We start from the raw sequence: 18146 nt of genomic DNA, 5'->3' as shown, positions 1-18146 counted from the left end.
TCCTACATCATCTGGTTGGTGTGTGCTCAGAAGTGCCCCAGGGGAGAGAGTGGCAGGCTCAGGGGCTATCACTTTGAAGTGACCCTCCTTCACAGCTCAGAGCAGCCGTGAAAGTTGTGCCCCTTTGACTACTGCATCAGAATTAGCCAACCATATCAACAATGCAGGTTATCCGGCCTGCCCTGATGACAGGCTGGTGTACCTGGGGTGGACCAGAGACTGATATTTATACCAATTTTAGTTCCCTTTATTTTTGAAAATTAAGGTTGGATAATGAGTCTTCTATAATGTCTGGAGAGACAGAAACTGCTCTCCATGTCCAAACATCAAGTGTGAAAATCAAGCATATTTTAATGTACTTTATAATTTAATTTAAATCTAGAATATTTAACTTTTCAAACAAATTTAAGTTTACAAACAGTCATTAGCTATTTTACATACAAAAGAATCAAGGCAGGGAGCGGGGCAGCCACAGAAGTAGATGCTTAGGTCCACAGTGGGAACCCTACCTGGGCGCCACTCCAGACACAAGCAGTGTAGCAGGCCTCCCCCCAGTCAAATACAATTCCTTCCAACATTTGTGTCTACAGCCTGAGGACCGGTCAGAGGTCAACCGCGAAGGACAGAAGGTGCCCTGCTCAGAACTTGAGCAGTGGTGAGTCCACATTTTCTTTGTCAGCCTCGGGGCTCAGCTGAATCAGTGGGGAGTCCAGGTCGATCAGCTGGAAGAGAAGGGATAGCAAGGTGAACACAGCTGTCTGGGCGGCCAACACACAGACACAAGCAGCTGCGGTGGCTGAGCCCAGGGACAGAAATCAACTCAGCACAGCAGTGAGGCCACGGAGACTCAAGCACTGTGTCTAAGACTCTTAGACCCGCACACTCATAAGCACTGTGGGACCCTGACACAGGAAGCAGGACCATGTGGTGCTGGGGACCTGACTGCTCTCCTGAGGGAACCTCCAGGTCCACCAAGATGCCCGAGGGCAATGGGTGACCGCAGAGAAGCCAAGCCTGCCCGACATGAGAGTGAAACACAAAGCCTGTGAGCCCCAAGGGCACCATGCGGGGCCCAGGTCTGACAGCACCCTGGGCTGAAGTCAGTATGGATGCTCTGCCGCTTCTCACCTGCCCAAGCTCAGCCTTTGGCGGTTTCCCCACATTGTTTCTGGCCATGTTTGGAGTATTCATTATAAGGTCCATCAGGGGCCAGCTGCTGGGTCCCAAAGCCATGTTCGACTCAGGGGTATTGCTGAAGTCGATGAGAGGGTGGTCAGATAGGTCTCTGCCCCCTGCTTCAGGAGTGATGGTCAGCTGGTCCAGCTTGATGTCCAGGAGAAGATCCTAGGCAGGGCACAGAGAGAGGGAAAGCCTAGTACTATGTTGGTGCCCAGCAACCACCCTGGGAAACCAGGCTTTGCCTATGGCCTAGACTCACAGCTTGGAGCCTAAGGGAAAGGTTGGAGGGCACACAGAGTGGGAGTAAGCTCCCCTCTGGGCAGTGCACCCCTTCCCAGAACTAGTAGGGAGGTTCAGCCTGCTCCCATCCCTAGCCTCTGACCCCAACCAACTCCCTTGTCAAACATTTCTTTAGTTCCCAGTCTTGAGTTCCCCCCGAGTCTGCTGGAACCATAGGCCCAGATATAGGAGGAGGAGGAAGGGAGCTATGAGTCCCTGTCTGTGGCTCTCCATGCATCTCAGAGGGCTTCCTCACTGCAATCAGCTCCATGTACCTTGCTGGGGCTCGTGTTTTCTTGAGTCTCTGCTTCACCCTGAGCTGTGACTGCGGTGGAGCCGTGGGAAGGAGGAAAGTCACTCTTTTCTGGAGAAAAGTCAAGTGCTTGAGGCACGGAAGATGGAGGGGAAGAGCTCTCATCAGAGGACAGGCCTTGGCCCTGCCCATTGCCGCTGCTCTCCTGTGTTGGCTCCGCTCTGGAGGGTGGGGGAGAGAAAAACTTTTATGATCTTCCTAAAATACCTTTCATCAGCCATGGCATGAAAGCAGTCTCTGAAGCAGCACCTGGCCCTGGGGCCAGAGGCCTGCACCAGTGGCCTAACTCTGAGAACACCCTCAACAGGTAGGAGAACCAAGCATTGTCAGGGCTCCTTCCACTTCTGATTCTATCAGTCTAGCCTCACACCTCCTGTCCACATCAGCCTTTTTCTCTATAGAGCCACTAAATTACACAGGAGGGGCTCTATCTCTGCCCACAGGCTGTAGCTAGCCCCACCCCACCCCCAGGCCTAGGTGAGCCAAGTGCCTGCCTGCCTGAGTGACCCTCCCCACTGCTCTCTCAGGAGACCTGGTCCTTCACTCTGGGCAGGTTGGAAGCCCAGTCTTTCCACGTGACAGCATGCCTTGCACTAACAGCCACACCTGGTATGCTGTGCTTCCCTCTAGCCCAGACCTCTCGGCACCTAGCACAACCCTAAGCGCCTGATGACTCAGGGCTGAATGAACGTGGCAACCAGGAAGAGCAACAATATCCACAAATCGGAACCAAATACCTTCTTTGTCATGGTTTATGGGCTTCACAACAACCCGAGAAGAGTTCTTTTCATATTATATTTAAAACACACACACACACACACACACACACACACACGCTGAGCTTTGTGCTTCATTGAGCTCATTTTCCTGTTTCTCCTATCTGCTGCCTGCACCTTCCCAACACAGGAGACCCCGAGGTCTGAGGAACTAAAGACAAAAGCTCACTCGATCCTTGCTTTTTACCTGACTGTTGACCTTCTCCTAGGCTCAGAAGAAAGTCGCCGGGCAGGCAGACACAGTGGGGATGCCAAAGCCCTGGGCATGGACTGAGGTGCCATTAATGGAAGGCCAGAGAGGCGCCGACTGGCAGGTGTGGGCAGTGCAGACATCCGTCTTGTGCTCACAGGGGTCCTCACACTGCTGGGCAGTCCTTGTGAAGTGGGTCCCAATGAGCACCTCACAGGAGTGCTGCTGATGACTCTGGTGAAAACAGGGATATCGTCAACAGACACTGAAGCTGAACGGGCAGCCAGGCAGTCTGAGCAGGCTCTGTTCTGAGAAGGACTCAGGCGTGAACCAGACTCAAGGACGCTGGGAGTCTCCATGAGACCTTGGATGAGTTCCAGGTTCCTCTGCAAGCAATGCCTCCACCCTGTCCCCCAGGTAACTAGAACACCCTTGAATATGGTGGCATTCATGGTATCATCCATGGTATCATCCATGGAAGAGTCAGAAGGGACTTAAGGAGATACTCATGCCGGTAGATTTTCTCTACAGAGACATCTGGGCTCCCGTCAGACCGTGGCTAAGAGGTGAACTGATGGTGGTTTTCACCTCTTGCCCAGTCAGCCCCAGGCTTATGAGGTCAAAACAGAGTTAGGGAACTCAGCATTTCCTAGCAGCACCCATGCCTTAACCACCATCTGTCCCAAATGTTACTTTGTTTTTCTTTTCTTTTTTTTTTCTTTTTCTTTCTTTCTTTCTTTCTTCTTTTTTTTTTTTTTTTTTTGTGGGGGGAGGGTTTGAGACAGGGTCTCTGTAGCTTTGGTGCCTGTTCTGGAACTAGCTCTTGTAGACCAGGCTGGCCTCAAACTCACAGAGATCCACCTGCCTCTGCCTCCCGAGTGCTGGGATTAAAGGCGTGTGCCACCACCGCCCGGCTTGTTGTTCTTAAACCAGAGGTTGAGTCAAGTCAATTATTACCAGTTATGGACTAAATGTTTGCATCCCCAAATTCTTATGTTGAAAGCCTGGCCCCCAAGATGATGACACAGGAGACAGATCCTCTGGGAGATGATTAGGTCAGAAGGCAGAGCCTCAATCAATAGGATTAGTGACATTATAAACAAAGTCCCCCACACCATGTTTGCCCTTCCATGTGAAAACATGGTGTGCCGAGCAATGGACCCATAGACAATCTGTAGATGCCCTGATCAGGATGACCAGGCTTCAGAATTACACACCCATTTAAATCCCAGATGCCCAGTACGGTGGCACAAGCCAATAATAGCAGCAGGAAAGGAGGAGGCAGGAAGATTGATTTTGAGGTTAGCCCAGTCTAGAGAGATACCACACACACACACACCAGCCCCGACTCATAACTACACACAAACCAGGCGTTGGTGTGCCTGTTACAATAGCCTCAGATGTGATGAAGCAGCTCCAGGACATACTACTAACACAGAGCCCTGGCAGGCCTAGAAAGTCACCCACCAACTCTCCCATCCAAAGACAACTTCTATGTTCTTCAGAGTCTGGAAACAAACTTTAAACAGCATGAGCTGAAAGATGGGCTCCTACACAGAGCAATCCAGGCATGAGGGGTGCTCTCAGAACAAGCTCCCACCCGCTGCCAAGGGCCAAGCCCACTGTCCTACCCATCTTGCTATTGTGGACTGGAGTTTGTGGCAGAGCTAGCGGTACCCACAACAGCACAATAGTAGGGAAGTGTGATAGAAAGCCTGCACCTCAGAAGCTTGACCTGCAGCCCAGGTGGCACTCCCCGGAGCCTGCAGACACACAGCAGTTCTTAAAAGGCGAAAAAGGAGGCAAATCTGTCAGCTACCTGCTAGTTGGCGTCCAGGACTGTAGCCGATGAGTTCGCGAGAACTTTGGGGTCATACCATCAATTGACTCGCCTAAGAACACAAGAGAAGAGAGCCATGTGGGAAGCCTGGCATGTGCTCTTACCTGGGCACTCTCCTTTAAATGTCCCCACTTTCCCAACCGTCCATGTAAAGTACAGACAGAAGATCAGATAAGACACACAGGAAACCCTCATAAGACTCCAACTGAGCTATGGGCTGGGTCTGATGCTGAAAACCCTCTGAACCGTTATGCCAGCCCCTTTCCCAGCTGGCCTGGGTTTGAGTTATGTGGCAGGCTCATCCCAAGTCTCCTGCGCCTGTCAGGCTGCTTCCTGCATTCCCATGCACGTGGATATCATGTGGATGGAGTCCCAGGCAATCCAGCGAAGCCTACCGTACCTTCACATCCCTGAGCTGCGGCATCCCTAGCTCAGAGACACATTACATACACTGTCTACAAGTGAGAAGGGTCTCCAGGTGGATTTGACAGGCATCAAGCAGAGTTAGAATTCAGTGTGGGCTCACCAGTCACTGAGCAAAGCCCAGCATAACCCAGATGGCCTTTCACACCACTGTCCCTCTACCACATGATTCTAGATAAAACACAAACCTGCCTCTCATGATCCTGAGAGTCAATCCGGGAACCCAAAGACCCAGGAGCCAGGACCTCCATGTATTTATCTGGCTGTCTCAGAAACCATGGGTAAAGAGGCTGTCACCAGAACCCTTGGCCCTAGCCACAAAACAGGCCCATCTCAGCAGGCCACACAAGGCCAGCTGAGGCTCCTAGGTCACCACCAACCACACTCCCGTCACCCTCTGCACCCCAGCAGCTCTGCACCCACCCCATCATGAACTGCTCGAAGCTTCTCACCTCACTCCTCCTCTAGTCCTGCCCGAGCCCCCATTCTTTAAATCCATATCAAAGATTTGCCTGTGCCTGCGCCACCTCCCACCCCTGTTTGTAAAACCACTGTCAAGGTGATTTGATAAGTGTTACCAATGAGGAGTGCAATCTTGGGGAGAATGCAAGTCTCCTGCCACCTCCACCCCAGTTGGTCCTGGAAGCCTTAGCCTTCACCCTTATAAGTCACAAACTTCTCTGCTGCCATTTCGTTCCCAAAAGCTTCTCATGTCACGAGAGTTTCTGCCTTATTCCCTTGGGCTCTGTGCTGGCTAGTTGTATGTCAGCTTGACACAAGCTAGAGTCAACTGAGGAGGGAACCTCAATTAAGAAAACGCCTGTAAGGCATTTTCTTAACTAGTGATTGATGGGGAGGCACAGCCCACATGGGTGGTGTCATCCCTCAGCTGGTGGTCCTGGATTCGGTAAGAAAGCAGGCTGAGCAAGGCACGAGGAGTAAGCCAGGAAGCAGCACCCTCCACGGCCTCTGCATCAGCTCCTATCTTCAGGTTCCTGCCCTGCTTGAGTTCCGGCCTTTGATGAACCATTACATGGAATTGAATGAAATAGCACCCGCACCCTGCAGCCTGCTTTGGTCAGAGTTTCAGCACAGCAACAGTAACCCTGAGGCTCCAGACCACTATGACTGAGCATGCTGCTGCCCCCTCTGCACCCTAGCAGCACCCTGCTGTCAGGAACCACTGAGTGTCTCACCTCACTCCTCCTGACAGATGCACACAGCAGGGCCACGGTGTCCTCATATCCTCTATCTACTCAGACTTTGATTGGGGAGGGGGGAATAAACCACCTCCTCCTCTTTCTTCTTTAACAAAACCAATGTTTGGGGCTTGCAGCGGGATCTGTCCCAGCTGCATTCTCAATACTGTCTTCCCTCTCTTCTAGGAGCTCAAGCGCCTTTCTGCCACGGGAACTGTACAGCATCATGTCTTCGGCCCGGAATGTTCTTTGGGTTATCTAGTGGCTGCCTCCTTACTGGGCTTCTGATCTCAGCTCAGCACTGCTGTTCGGAGAGATTACTCTGGCCAAAAGGACCACTCCAACTGTGACTGCTAATCTTTATTGCCAACTTGACATACGTAGGATAAAGAACCTCAATGGAGGAGTAGCTTCCATCGGACTGGTGCAGCAAAGGGCCCAGCACCAGAAGCTGCGTGGGCCTAGGCCTGGAAGCAGCATTCTTATGTGGTCTTTGTTCCAAGTTCCAGGTCTGACAGTGATGAGGAAGTGAAAGCTAAATACTTTCAAGGTGCGTAGTGTTTCTCACAGCAACAGAAAGCAAACCAGAAGTGTCTTAGTTATTCTACTGCTGTGAAGCAGCATGACCACGGCAACTGACAGAGGAACTCAGTTAATGTGGCTCACAGTTTCAAAGAGTCCATGACCACCATGGCAGAAGCATTGCAGCAAGGCAGGCAAGCATGGCGCTAGACCAGGAGCCGAGAGCTCATCTGAGCCACAAGCTTGAGGCAGAGAGGGAGAGCTACCTGGGAATGGCACGGGCTTTCAAAATGTCAAAGCTCACCCTCCTCCAACAAGGCCACTCTCTAATCCTTCCCAAACAGTTCCATCACTTGAGAGCCAATTATTCAAATATGAGTGTCAATGGCGGCCATTCCCATTCAAACCACCACACCAAAGCACCAGTTAGTCTTAGTCTGTCGCCAACTTTTCTTGTCCCACTGCACTGAAGATCTGAAAGGACACTTCCTTGATAGGGGCCAAGTCTTCTATTAAAATGTAAACGTGGGCTGGAGATGGCTCCACAGTTAAAACCACTAGCACCCACATGGTAGTTCACAGTTGTGTATAATTCTGGCCTCTACACTAGGCATGGAATACACAAGGTGTACACATATACACTCAGGCAAAACAATCACACACATAAAGATGCTCAGCAGAGGCCTCAATCTGGGGTTATGTTTGGTTTGGAGGCAGGGCTTCACTCTGTAGCCCATCAGTCTAAAACTTGTGCTCTCCTGCCTCAGTCTCCCTAGTACTGGGATCACAGGCAGAAGCCACCATGCCTGACTTTTTTCACTGTTCCCTTCCCTGTTTCTTCTTCTCCTTCCTCCTCCTCTTCCTTCTGTTGTGTTTTTGTTTTGGAGGTAGGGATTACAGCTCTAGTTACCCTGGAACTCCCTATATAGACCAGGCTGGCCTTGAACTCAGAGATCCACCTTCGTCTGCCTCCGCTATTTCTTTCTGAACTTTCCACTAGAAAACGAAAATGATGAATGGGAGGCCGAGACCAACCAACTACGAGCTGACAGAGCGGCTGCCACCATGTGCAAGAGTCCCACCTCTGATAACAGGTTTCGGGGGAGCAACTGTCTGACTGCCACAGGCCAAGGAGAAAGCCTCCCATGCTGACCACTTGTGAAACCTTACTGTGTGCTCAGGGCTTCCTTGCTCTCAGGAGACTGAAAACCCTGCCTCTGCCGACCCCGCCAGTGTCAATAACTTTCAATGCTTCTCTTGTTGCTGATTCTCTCTTTCTATTTTATTTATTTTGGTTTTCTGTTTTTTGTTATTGTTTGTTTGTTTGTTTGGAGACAGGATCTTACTGTGTAGTCTTGGCTCATCTGGAATTTGCTTTGTAGACTAGGAAGCCTTGAGCTCAGATCCGCCTTCCTCTGGCTCCCCAGTGCTGGGATTAAAGGTGTCAGGAACCAACTCCTGTGAGTTGTGCTCTGAACTCCAGCTGTGTCACGGTGCACGCACACACCCACAGGTAAATAGAAATTAAAATCATTTTTTCAATGAAGAGCCTTCTATTTCTATTTGTGTGTGGAGGTAGGGATTGAATCCAGGGCCTCAGCACTAGGAAAGGACTCTGTCACTGAGCTACAGCCTAAGCTTCAAGATGTGCTTCAAATGGGAAAAGACACGACAGGGTTTCTCTGCAGCCCTGGCTGCCCTGGCCTCGCTCTGGGGACCAGGCTGGCCTCAAACTAAGGGAGATCCATCTGTTTCTACCTCCCAAGCACTGGGATTAAAGGCATGTGCCACCATCGCCTAGCCATTTTGTTTTTTTATATTGTCTCACGGTGTGTTCCTGGGTCCCAGAACTCATTATGTAGCACAAGCTGGTCTTGACAAAACAGGGCAGGACAGTCTTAGTGGCTGAAACTGACAGTGGATTGAGTTTAGGGGACTAAGGTACCAGAATCTGAGAGCCAGAGAACTGGAGAGAAGCCACACGGAAGAAAGATCTGGAGAGCTCTGTGGAATCTCCTGAGTGGGCAGATACACAGCAGCAGCACACCACACAGGGAGAGAAGCCTGAAGGTCAACAGGAGCGACTGCTGTGGAATAGTAGTTGAAGATGAGTTCCATTCGTTTATGCTGTGGAACGTCTGTTTAATGATGCACAGATGTGTTGCATTTGTCTAACTCTGTGAAGCTGTGTTACTTCACCCATCTAAAACACCTGAGTGGTCTAATAAAGAGCTGAATGGCCCATAGCTAGGCAGGAGAGGGATTAGCAGGGCTGCCAGGCAGAGAGAATAAACAGAAGGAGAATGTGGAAGGAGGAGCGAGAAGATGAGGAGAGGAGGATGCTGGAGGCCAATCATCCAGTCAGATAACAGAATAAGAAAGAAAAAAAGGTATATTGAAATAGAGAAACGTAAATGCCCAGAGGCATAGTTTAAGACAAGCTGGCTAGAAAAAAAGTCAAGCATTCATGAGAAGTAATAAATCTGTGCAAGTGAGTATTTACTGTGTGCTGGTGGTGGGTCCCAAAGACCAATGAGATAAAAAACAAAACAAACAAACAAAAAACCCTATAAGCTCCTAGAGGGTAAAAGGGCTTGGAAACAGCTCATTCCACCCAGCCTGAGTGGATGGAACAAACTAACATGGAGCTTAGAAGACAGCTATCTGGGCAACTCCCTCCCCACATCAGTGCCAGGGCTAGACCATTCCAGACAACACCCTTCTAGACCCATCTGTGAGAGGTTAAAAAGGCCAGAGTAGAGCAGGTTGGTCTGCGCATTCACTGGCTGCCAAGCTCAGACCCTTAATGAAAACACAATCCAGATGGTTATAAACAGACCCACAGAAGCAGAACCACCAATACCATCCTAACAGACTGACAAAGATCTAACCCACCCAGACAACAAATTAAAAGCCACAGCTCCAGACATAATGACCACACTGAAGACAACAATGAGCAAGCAGCAGCCCAGGGGCTATGGCTCACCCACAAGAAGAATGGACACAGTAAGTGGGCAAAATACGCCTCGGACAGAATGTCAGAGCTAAAGTTAAAAACAGCACTAGAGATACTGGTAACCTCCCCAAATCTTAAAGACCAAACACACCCAGGACTTACCAACAGAAAACTGGGGGACTTTAAACAGGTTTGTATCAGTAGACACAGCCTCTGTCTTGCAGTTTAGGTAGGAGTCCTGCCGCTTTACGCTGCTCGTTTTATTCAGCTGAGATGTCAGGGTGTCAGGGCCCAGCCTTGGTCCTCCTTGTTCTGGAGTCTGAGGTGGTTGGCTGAGAGGAGTCAGGATGGAGGCCTTGGGCTGCTCTACCGCTGTCTGGGCAGCATCAGCCCCTTTGGCTTGTTTGCAAGATGCCCTGGCAGGGACTGCTGGCAAAGCCTGATGCAGAGAGGCGGGGCCTACTTTGCCCAATTTGCTGGAGTTCGACAGAGGCCGAGAGCTGTTAGCGGGCACATTTGAAAGATCACTGGACTTTGCTACAAAAGGAGATAATCAAGGCTGGTCACTCAAGTGTTCCCAAACACCTTAACATACCAATACACGTGCACGCACGCATGCATGCACACACGCATGCACACACGCGTGTGCAATATGACACCTCTAGAATACCTAACACCTTAACATACCAATACACACACACACATACACACACACATGCACGCATGTACGTGTGTGCAATATGACACCTCTACACGATCTACCTAACATCAGCCACAGGCAACATGTACATGCCCATTAGGTGATCACCAAAGTCAGGGACAGCAGGGTGCCCAGACCTGAGCTGAATACCAGCTAAGCATCAGCAGTTACTAAAATCTGCGTCTGCACTTGAAACTTAGAGAATAATGCTGTAGCCACATCTACACCGTGTGTTAGTCCTACCAGGTCCCTTCCCAGTCTCACCGGGCTCAATGACTCTACTGTATACAACACACGGTGTCAAAGTTCTGAGTCAGTGGAGCAAGACTCGCCTCACAGTGCCTAGGCAGCAGCAGGAGCTTTCCTGATCATGGACTCAAGGGCCACGGAAGGACCCACAAACGCTCCCAGACTCACAGGAACCTTGCAAGGCCAATGACATGACTTGGTTTAAAGGTAAGGACACTGAGTTCTGTTAACCACTGAGTAGCAGTCAGGACTTCAGATCAGGCTGATTCTAGATTTCTCACATCTGTGACAAGCCCTCACCACGATGGCAAAAATGGATATGGCCAGAATCCACAGGCAAACTCGAGAGACAGATGCATTCCCTAGCCCCTACACCACTTCACCACTGGGTGGCAGCCTTGTCTAGGCACGTTGAACCCAAGGGCATGTGCCCTAGATGACCCAGGCCGGGCTGGCCTGACTTAGCTAGCACCTGTGCTCTGGATATATGGTTAGTGGAAGCATCCATCTCTCCTTGGCACTTCATGAGTTTGTGTGCCTCCAACTGAAAGAAAGTACTTACTGGAGAAAGTACGCTGGGGCAGAAGGACAATGAGTCTCTTCCTACCCAGCCCTCAGTCCTTACCTATAATTACATAGCATCCTGTGAGGCCCAAACATATGGTGCGCCAGGGTTCACCTGACTAGCTGATCTGCTCACCTTTGCCTGCTGCTGGAGACACACATGCACCAGACGTGAGGCTCGAAGCAGACCCTGAGGTGGAGGATTTCCTCGTGAGACTGCTGGTGTAGCCAGGTGGCTTCAACAGGGTCTTCTTCAGCCCCGACTGAGAGAAAAGTTGAAAAAAAAATTAGCAGGGACTTTATTACCTACATACACATTCTTAAATCTGCAAAAGTAGAATTTAAAAATGATCTTTAGTGAGACTAGAGAGATGGCTCAGCAGGAAAGCGCATTTGTTGCTGTTGCAGAGAACCTGGATTCAATGCTCAGCACCACATGGTGGCTCACGAGCATCTATCACTCCAGTTTCAAGGGAGCTGATACCCTCTTCTGACCTCTCTGGGTACTGGGAACACACATGATACATAGACACACATGCAGGCAAAACACTCATGCACATAAAACAAAATCTAAAAATCTTGAAGTAACAGAGTCATCCCCCAGTCTCCGCGGAGCATGGCTTTGGGCACCCTGTGGACATCAACCTACATGGGTCCTCCACAAGCAATAGTGTAGTGTGATGGCTGCATGGAACCTACACACATCCACACACAGACTCTGAGTCACCCTAGATGATTCTAATTCTAATGTAAGACTGTGGAAACCGACACACTCACTCAACACTATCAAAAAAAGCCATCCGTGTTCAGTACGAAGGCAAATTCCCTTTTGAATAGTTCCAGTCTAACTGGATGAATCCACAGGAGAAGCCCATGGACCTGGAAGGTGGACTGTGTCTAGAATGTAATGTCCAAGCCTCTGCTAGAGGAATGGACAGGAGAGCTAGCAACACTCAAGACTGTGGGGCTCAACCTAGACCCCAAATCAGTCACTGTAGGCATAGCTTTTGGCAACTTTAATAAATGATTTCTAATAAGTAGCTCAGAGTCCCAGAAAGGTGACAGCCCAATGTTAGCTCAGACGACAGAACAACACTCACGTCTCCCGTAGAGGCTATGAGGGATCAGCGAGAACTGGTAGCCGGGAACCAAGCGCCAAAGCCAGTTCAGTGCACACTGCCAGCCTCTCTCCTTTGTAACCCAGGCACCTCTTGTGGATTGCTTCCAACTTTCCTGAACTGGGGTGTGTGTGCACGTGTGCGCGCACTTACGCACATGAAGACCAGAGGACAACTCCACCCTTATTTACTTTGGATACAGGGTCTCGCTGAGTAGCTGTAGCTGGCCTAGAATCCACTATGTAGATCAGCTACAGAGATCCACCTGCCTCTGCCTCCAATGCTAGGATTAAAGGCATGCACCACTGCCAGGCTCAGACACCTTTTCCTTTTAAAGACAGGGTCTCTCTCTGACCTGGCACTCGCCAAGTAGGCTAAGCTGGTTGATCAGCAAGCAAGGCCCAGGGTTTCATCTGCCCTCCCTCCCCCAAATGCTGAGATTACAAGCACACACCACCAAACAAGGCTTTTTAAATGAGTCCTAGAGATCTAACTTATGTCCACGCAAGCATTTATCAAATAAAATACCACCCCATCAACTTAATTCTTATCAAAATATACAAAACTGGCACCTTGTTGCCATGGAGGACATGTGGCAGTCCTGCAGCCCCAGCCAACTCACCTTACTAGGAACGGGGAGGGAACGTTTGCCTGGGCGGCTCCCTCTACTAGCAGCATCTGGAGCGGTGCTGGGTTTGTCCAGGGGCACATCACTCTGGGATCCCTTCTGACTCGGTGGTTTCATCCTCTGAACACTAGTTGGCACCTCTTTTTTGAGCTGAAAATGTTAATTTGAAAGGTGAGGACTACAGCCTCACAAGGCCAGAGCTGGCACCACTGCTCCCAACCCCTGCCAGTCAACTCCTCCGCTAGAGTGAGGGAAACAGCACAGAACAACGACAGACTTGACCTCCCCACTAAGGCCATGTCAGATGGGGACAGGCGGCTCGCAGGAAGATCTCTGAGGCTTTTCCTCTGTCAGTGAGAGCCGGGCAGTGGTGGTGCACGCCTTTAATCCCAGCACTCTGGAGGCAGAGGCAGGTGGACCTCTGTGACTTCAAGGCCAGCCTGGTTTACAAGAGCTAGTTCCAGGACAGGCTCCAAAGCTACAGAGAAACCCTATCTCAAAAAAAAAAAAAAAAAGAGAGAGAGAGAGAGAGAGAGAGTCAGTAAGTAAGGGGCCAGAAAGCTACATAGTGAGACCCTGTCTCAAAAACAAACAAGAGACCCAGTGAAGAAGCTGGCTCAGTCACACATGTTCTACATGCTGCGTGCAAAGGTTTGTTCGTTGCATGGTCACCCTCTACCACAGTAATAGCTTAGCTGTAGTGAGGCTTTCAGGCCAAGTGCTGAAAGCCATAGTCTTTGGCCTGTAAGGCAAAGAGCAAATTCCTGACATATTCAGGGACAAGGGCAGCAGGGAGCTGCTCCATGTGCACACAAGCGGCGGCTTCAGTGTGAGAGTGTAACAGTTATGCTTTCTCTTTAGCACTTCATGAGACGTAAAGCAAACCGCCTGGAACACATACCCAGGGACACGGCAACTCTCACTAAAACGCTAGCCCATTATGTGGATATGATCCCATTGTATTTCTCTGCTCATCTGGACCGACAACCATGAATGCTGCTGCTGCTGCTGTGAGCACCTATGTTGAGCTGATGCGGGCCACACCCACAACCCTGCCTGGTACCCTGCAGGTGCTGTGACCCCAGCCCTGCCCCACCACCATGCACGGATCACACACAAATCCTGCTCCATGTCCACATGTGCTGCTAGCAGATCCCACCCAGAGCATCCTGGACCCTGGGGGAACAGACATGGTCAGCAGAGGGCTTATAGATGGGGAAAGGGATGTGCAGAGCTTCACCTTCCCACAACCTCCCCAAGCCATTCCTTTTACTGCAGACCCCTATATAATGGCGCTGGTGCAGGACATCACAACAGGTGCCACCCTAGGACACCTTTACTCTGCATCTCTTCTCAGAAGCCCCCTCTCCCGAACAAGAACAGAGCAGGCAAACCTGGAAGCAAGCTGTCTCGGCCATCTGCCCTTCTGCCTACCCCCAACCAAGCCTCCAGGACCCTGAGTTTTCTAGAGTTTTCCGGTCAACTACCAACTTGTTTACTGTCACTTCCGACAGCTCACGCATGCAACGCCTGGAAAGAAAGGTATAAAGTCGCAGCCCCAGGGAACTAGAGCCCAACTTAGGGAACAGTACTTATCCAAGGGGCCCACGCCGGGCAGCTCCCCATCACTGTTCCCTGCACTGTCCGGATTCTGGCTCTACTCCCAGGCTCTCGAATCCTGAGAGTGGCAGGCCCTCCCATGAAGCTTCCACAGCAGGGCATGGGCTGAGGAGAGGCGGGGAGATGGGGAGCTGTGTCCCCTGGGCCGTTGCTATGTGTTTTGTCTACCTTCTCTGTGGCCAGGTGAAGAGGTTTTCCTCTTACAGGCAGAGCTCGGGGTGGCTGCAGCTTGCTGGTGATTCTCCTTGGAGGCCCAGCCTGATGTGGGGGTTGGGAGGTCCTTGCCACCCCTGGCGGCGGCTGAGAGGAGCAGGGCAGATCCTGGTTGCTCTGGATCTCAACAGGGCCAACTGGGACAGGGGAACTGAGCAGGGCTGGAGACGCCAGCAGCTGGGTCTCCCCCAACGGAGGCTGTACCCCTGAAACTGGCAGGCAGAATGTCTCTCTTTTCAATGACATGGGGCTTTTCTCTCTCTTCTGTTCTTTTTCAAAGAGACTTATCTTTAACTTTGAGTCTTGCAGAAATCTTTCCACGCCCTGCTTCCCAGGATTTGGGGGCTTGGCAGCCTGGGCCACCTCTCTTCGGCTGTGGCTTTCTATCTGCAGGGCCAGTAAGTGGGCTTCTTTGTACACCTCTACAAACTTCTCCCCGGTGAGAGGGCTCCAGGTAAGAGGGCTGCCAGAGGCTGCTGCAAGAGCCTGCTCGGAAACCTGGTTGCCTAGGCGCAAACTGGCAGCAATGCATCTTTCTTTATGTCCAACAGCCCCAAAAAAGACTTCATCATCTTCGTTTGCACTGCATTTAAAGAAAAGGATTAACAGCGATGAGTTACACCAGCATCCAGATAAAGGGCTTTAGTGACTGCATCTGCCGGGGGATGGGAAGAAAATGCATTCGTTTACCTTGAAGAAGACAAGGAAAGGTCGAAGTCAAATTTTTCATCTTCCAAAAGAACAATGTCTAGGGGATGGAGGGAAAAAGTCCACTGTTACTTGGGGCTAGGATAAGACGGGAAAATATCACCAGGTCTGCTGGTTTCACAGCTGCTGTTCAGTTTCACTCTGAGAAAAGGAAGAGATGGTGACTGGAGCTCGATCCCTTTTCACGGGGAACTCAAGTCCACCTCAGTCTCCATTTTCACTCTCAAGTTCTGAGTGTGCTGACCCAACCCAAAAGCACAGACACTTGCTGCTGTGACAGAGTCTACACATCGCCACAGAGCGTTCCGAGGGTTTCTGAGGGGGCTGGCTCACCTTCGGGCACAGGGCTATTTCCTAAAGATCACCTACTTCAGCTCCCCCAGATTTAAATTACAAGACACCTATCCATCCATCAACAATGAGTTCAAGGACGTGTCAACTCACAGTAGAGACTCAGTAAGTACCTGTGGACTACCAGTGTTCCTTGGATCCGTTCCCAGTCACTCTGCCCTCCACCCAGTCCATATTCCTAGCAAAGCCTTGGTTGGCCCAACTGGTGATTTGCTCCGCCTCCTCTAACAGACCAACAACTTACCAATCGTATTTAAAGTCTACTCCACTACAGGGAACCTATATGTGGTACTGTAGTTCAAAACAGAAAACTGTGGCTGATGGCGGTCATAGGCTCCAGTGGGGCCTCCACTGCTGTTGTACTAAACAGTTATGCCTGGTAAGTTACCTCCTCAACAACAGTGTTTACGCCCATAGATTACTGTGGTGCCAGCCTTGGTCTGGGAAAGTTCTTGTAGTGTAGTGGGCATCAGTTACTGTACGAAGCAGTCTCACAAGGAGTCAAAGTGAAAAGGATACAAAACCTGATAAGATACAGAGACTCAGTGCTTAGTCCTAAAGGGAGAAAATAAATGTAAAACTGTATCAGTCCTCCAGGACTCAGGGAGCAAAATTACTGTCCACTAAGACTTAAGTTCAAAGCCCTGGGACCCACTAGACAAAAGCAGAGCTTTTTCCTGCAAGGTGTCTTCTGAACTTCTTTCTACAGAAGCATGTGCACCATGGCCCCTCCTCCAAAAATTCATAAATGTTAAGAGTTGTTTTCATTTCTCTTTTCTTTCTTTTTTGAGACAGGGTTTTCCTGTGTAGCCCTGGCTGTCCTGGAACTCAAAGATCCACCCACCTCTGCTTCCCCAGTGCTGGGATTAAAGGGGTGCACCACCACTGCCTAGCAAGAATTTCTTTTCAAAGAAAGAATCTGCCAGCTCTCATGCAGCAGAAGCAGATGGATCTCTGCATGATCAAAGCCAGCCAGGTCTACAAAGTGGGTTTCAGGCTACAAAGCGAGAACCTGACTCAAAAGACAAGCACAAAACAAAAAGAAATGAAAGTGGAGGAGGAGGGAAAAAAATGCAAAAACCAGAGGAAAGAGGTGGAGTGTGGTGGTACAGTGTCCTCTGTGCATGAGGAAGCTTGTTGCCATTCTGATGCCACAGCATCTGTGATTACCCACAGTAAATTATCAGAAGACTGAGCCCAGTAATGCCCTTCTGGAATTGGGGAAGGGGGCCCATGGAATTGAGAGGTACAAGAGGTTCCTCTGAAGATATGTAAGTGGTTTACGTTGCTGGGGGTGGGGACCCTATTCTTTGGTGGTGTAGCTGTAAGTTGCTAATGTCCCTGTGAGTGGCCCTGTTAAATTCATTAGCTTACCAAACCAGACTTGTTGTTCATTTCTTTGGTCTGTTGTGGTCTTCTATTCTATTTGGGGCAACTAGGAATAGCCTGAACTCCACAGTCGCACAAACAGAAGGGACCTACCTTCCTTATTACCAGCATCCATCTTAACCTCTCTTGCCTGGCTGGCCGAAGGTACGTCGCGGCCGTCTCCTCCTTCCATGAAGATCGCTGCAGGAAGAAAGGTGACCAGCGGGTGAGGGCATGTCAGAGGCAAGCCCCAGCTTGCTCCGTGTCGCCCTGACACAGTGCGCCCCGAGACGGGGTAACGGACTCCTGACTCTGAGCTGCAGAGTAGGCCAGGCAGCCCGTTCTCCTCGGCCTCAGAGGCGCGAGCCGGGTTCCCAACTCTCTCCACCTCGTGCTCCTTACCCCGTAGCCTTTCACTCGGAGGGACGAAAACCCAGCTGGTGTTTCGCCACGGGTTTAAATGCAGCGCTGGCCTTCGCCGGTCGCCGATTGGCCGGTTTGAACAGGGAGATGCTCTCGGTGCACCTTGGGAATTGTAGTCAGAGTGTTGATGTGCGCGACCAATGAGCACTCAAAAGGCACTCCAGGCCCCGGATTGGCTCAGCTCGGTGTCGGACACTCCCACCGGAGGTATCCGTGAGTCTTCTCCCCAGCAAACACAGGGAGGACATTTGCGTTCCGCCTGTGACTGTGCCAGCAACCAGGCTGAGGCGGTGAGGGCGGGGTATGGAGAATGACCAGGCAGCTAAGAAGAAATTTGTTTTACCACCAGTGCTTGTCTTCGCATCCGTGACATTTCTCTTGCGTCCGGGGACTCTCCCTCTGCAGCCTGAGGACTCGCTCCTGTACTCTGTTGTTCTGGCCTTCCCTCTCACCCCCACTGGATCCCCTGATCTTGGGCTCCCTGTTTCTGTAATCTGGTGAAGGGTGACCATGACAGAGCCATCCAC

At 50.7% G+C, this 18146-nt stretch overlaps 1 protein-coding gene across 1 annotated transcript; it reads right to left on the bottom strand.

The window, feature by feature from the left end:
• Positions 1-348: 348 nt before the first annotated feature.
• On the bottom strand, positions 349-17737 carry Gtse1 (G2 and S-phase expressed 1). Its single transcript, XM_087899154.1, has 12 exons — positions 17599-17737; positions 17311-17397; positions 15460-15517; positions 14725-15352; positions 12931-13086; positions 11327-11453; positions 9840-10214; positions 4557-4629; positions 2735-2971; positions 1734-1932; positions 1129-1344; positions 349-722 (listed from the first exon to the last, which is right to left on the bottom strand). The coding sequence occupies exons 2-12, from the start codon at positions 17387-17389 to the stop codon at positions 639-641; spliced, it is 2232 nt and encodes a 743-aa protein (XP_087755280.1). The 5' UTR covers positions 17390-17397; positions 17599-17737; the 3' UTR covers positions 349-638.
• Between the last annotated feature and the right edge of the window lie 409 nt (positions 17738-18146).

The sequence above is a fragment of the Myodes glareolus genome, chromosome 19 (assembly GCF_982192425.1).
Source record: "Myodes glareolus chromosome 19, mMyoGla1.1, whole genome shotgun sequence".
Lineage (NCBI taxonomy): Eukaryota > Metazoa > Chordata > Mammalia > Rodentia > Cricetidae > Myodes > Myodes glareolus.
This window is presented reverse-complemented; position numbering and strand designations above follow the sequence as displayed.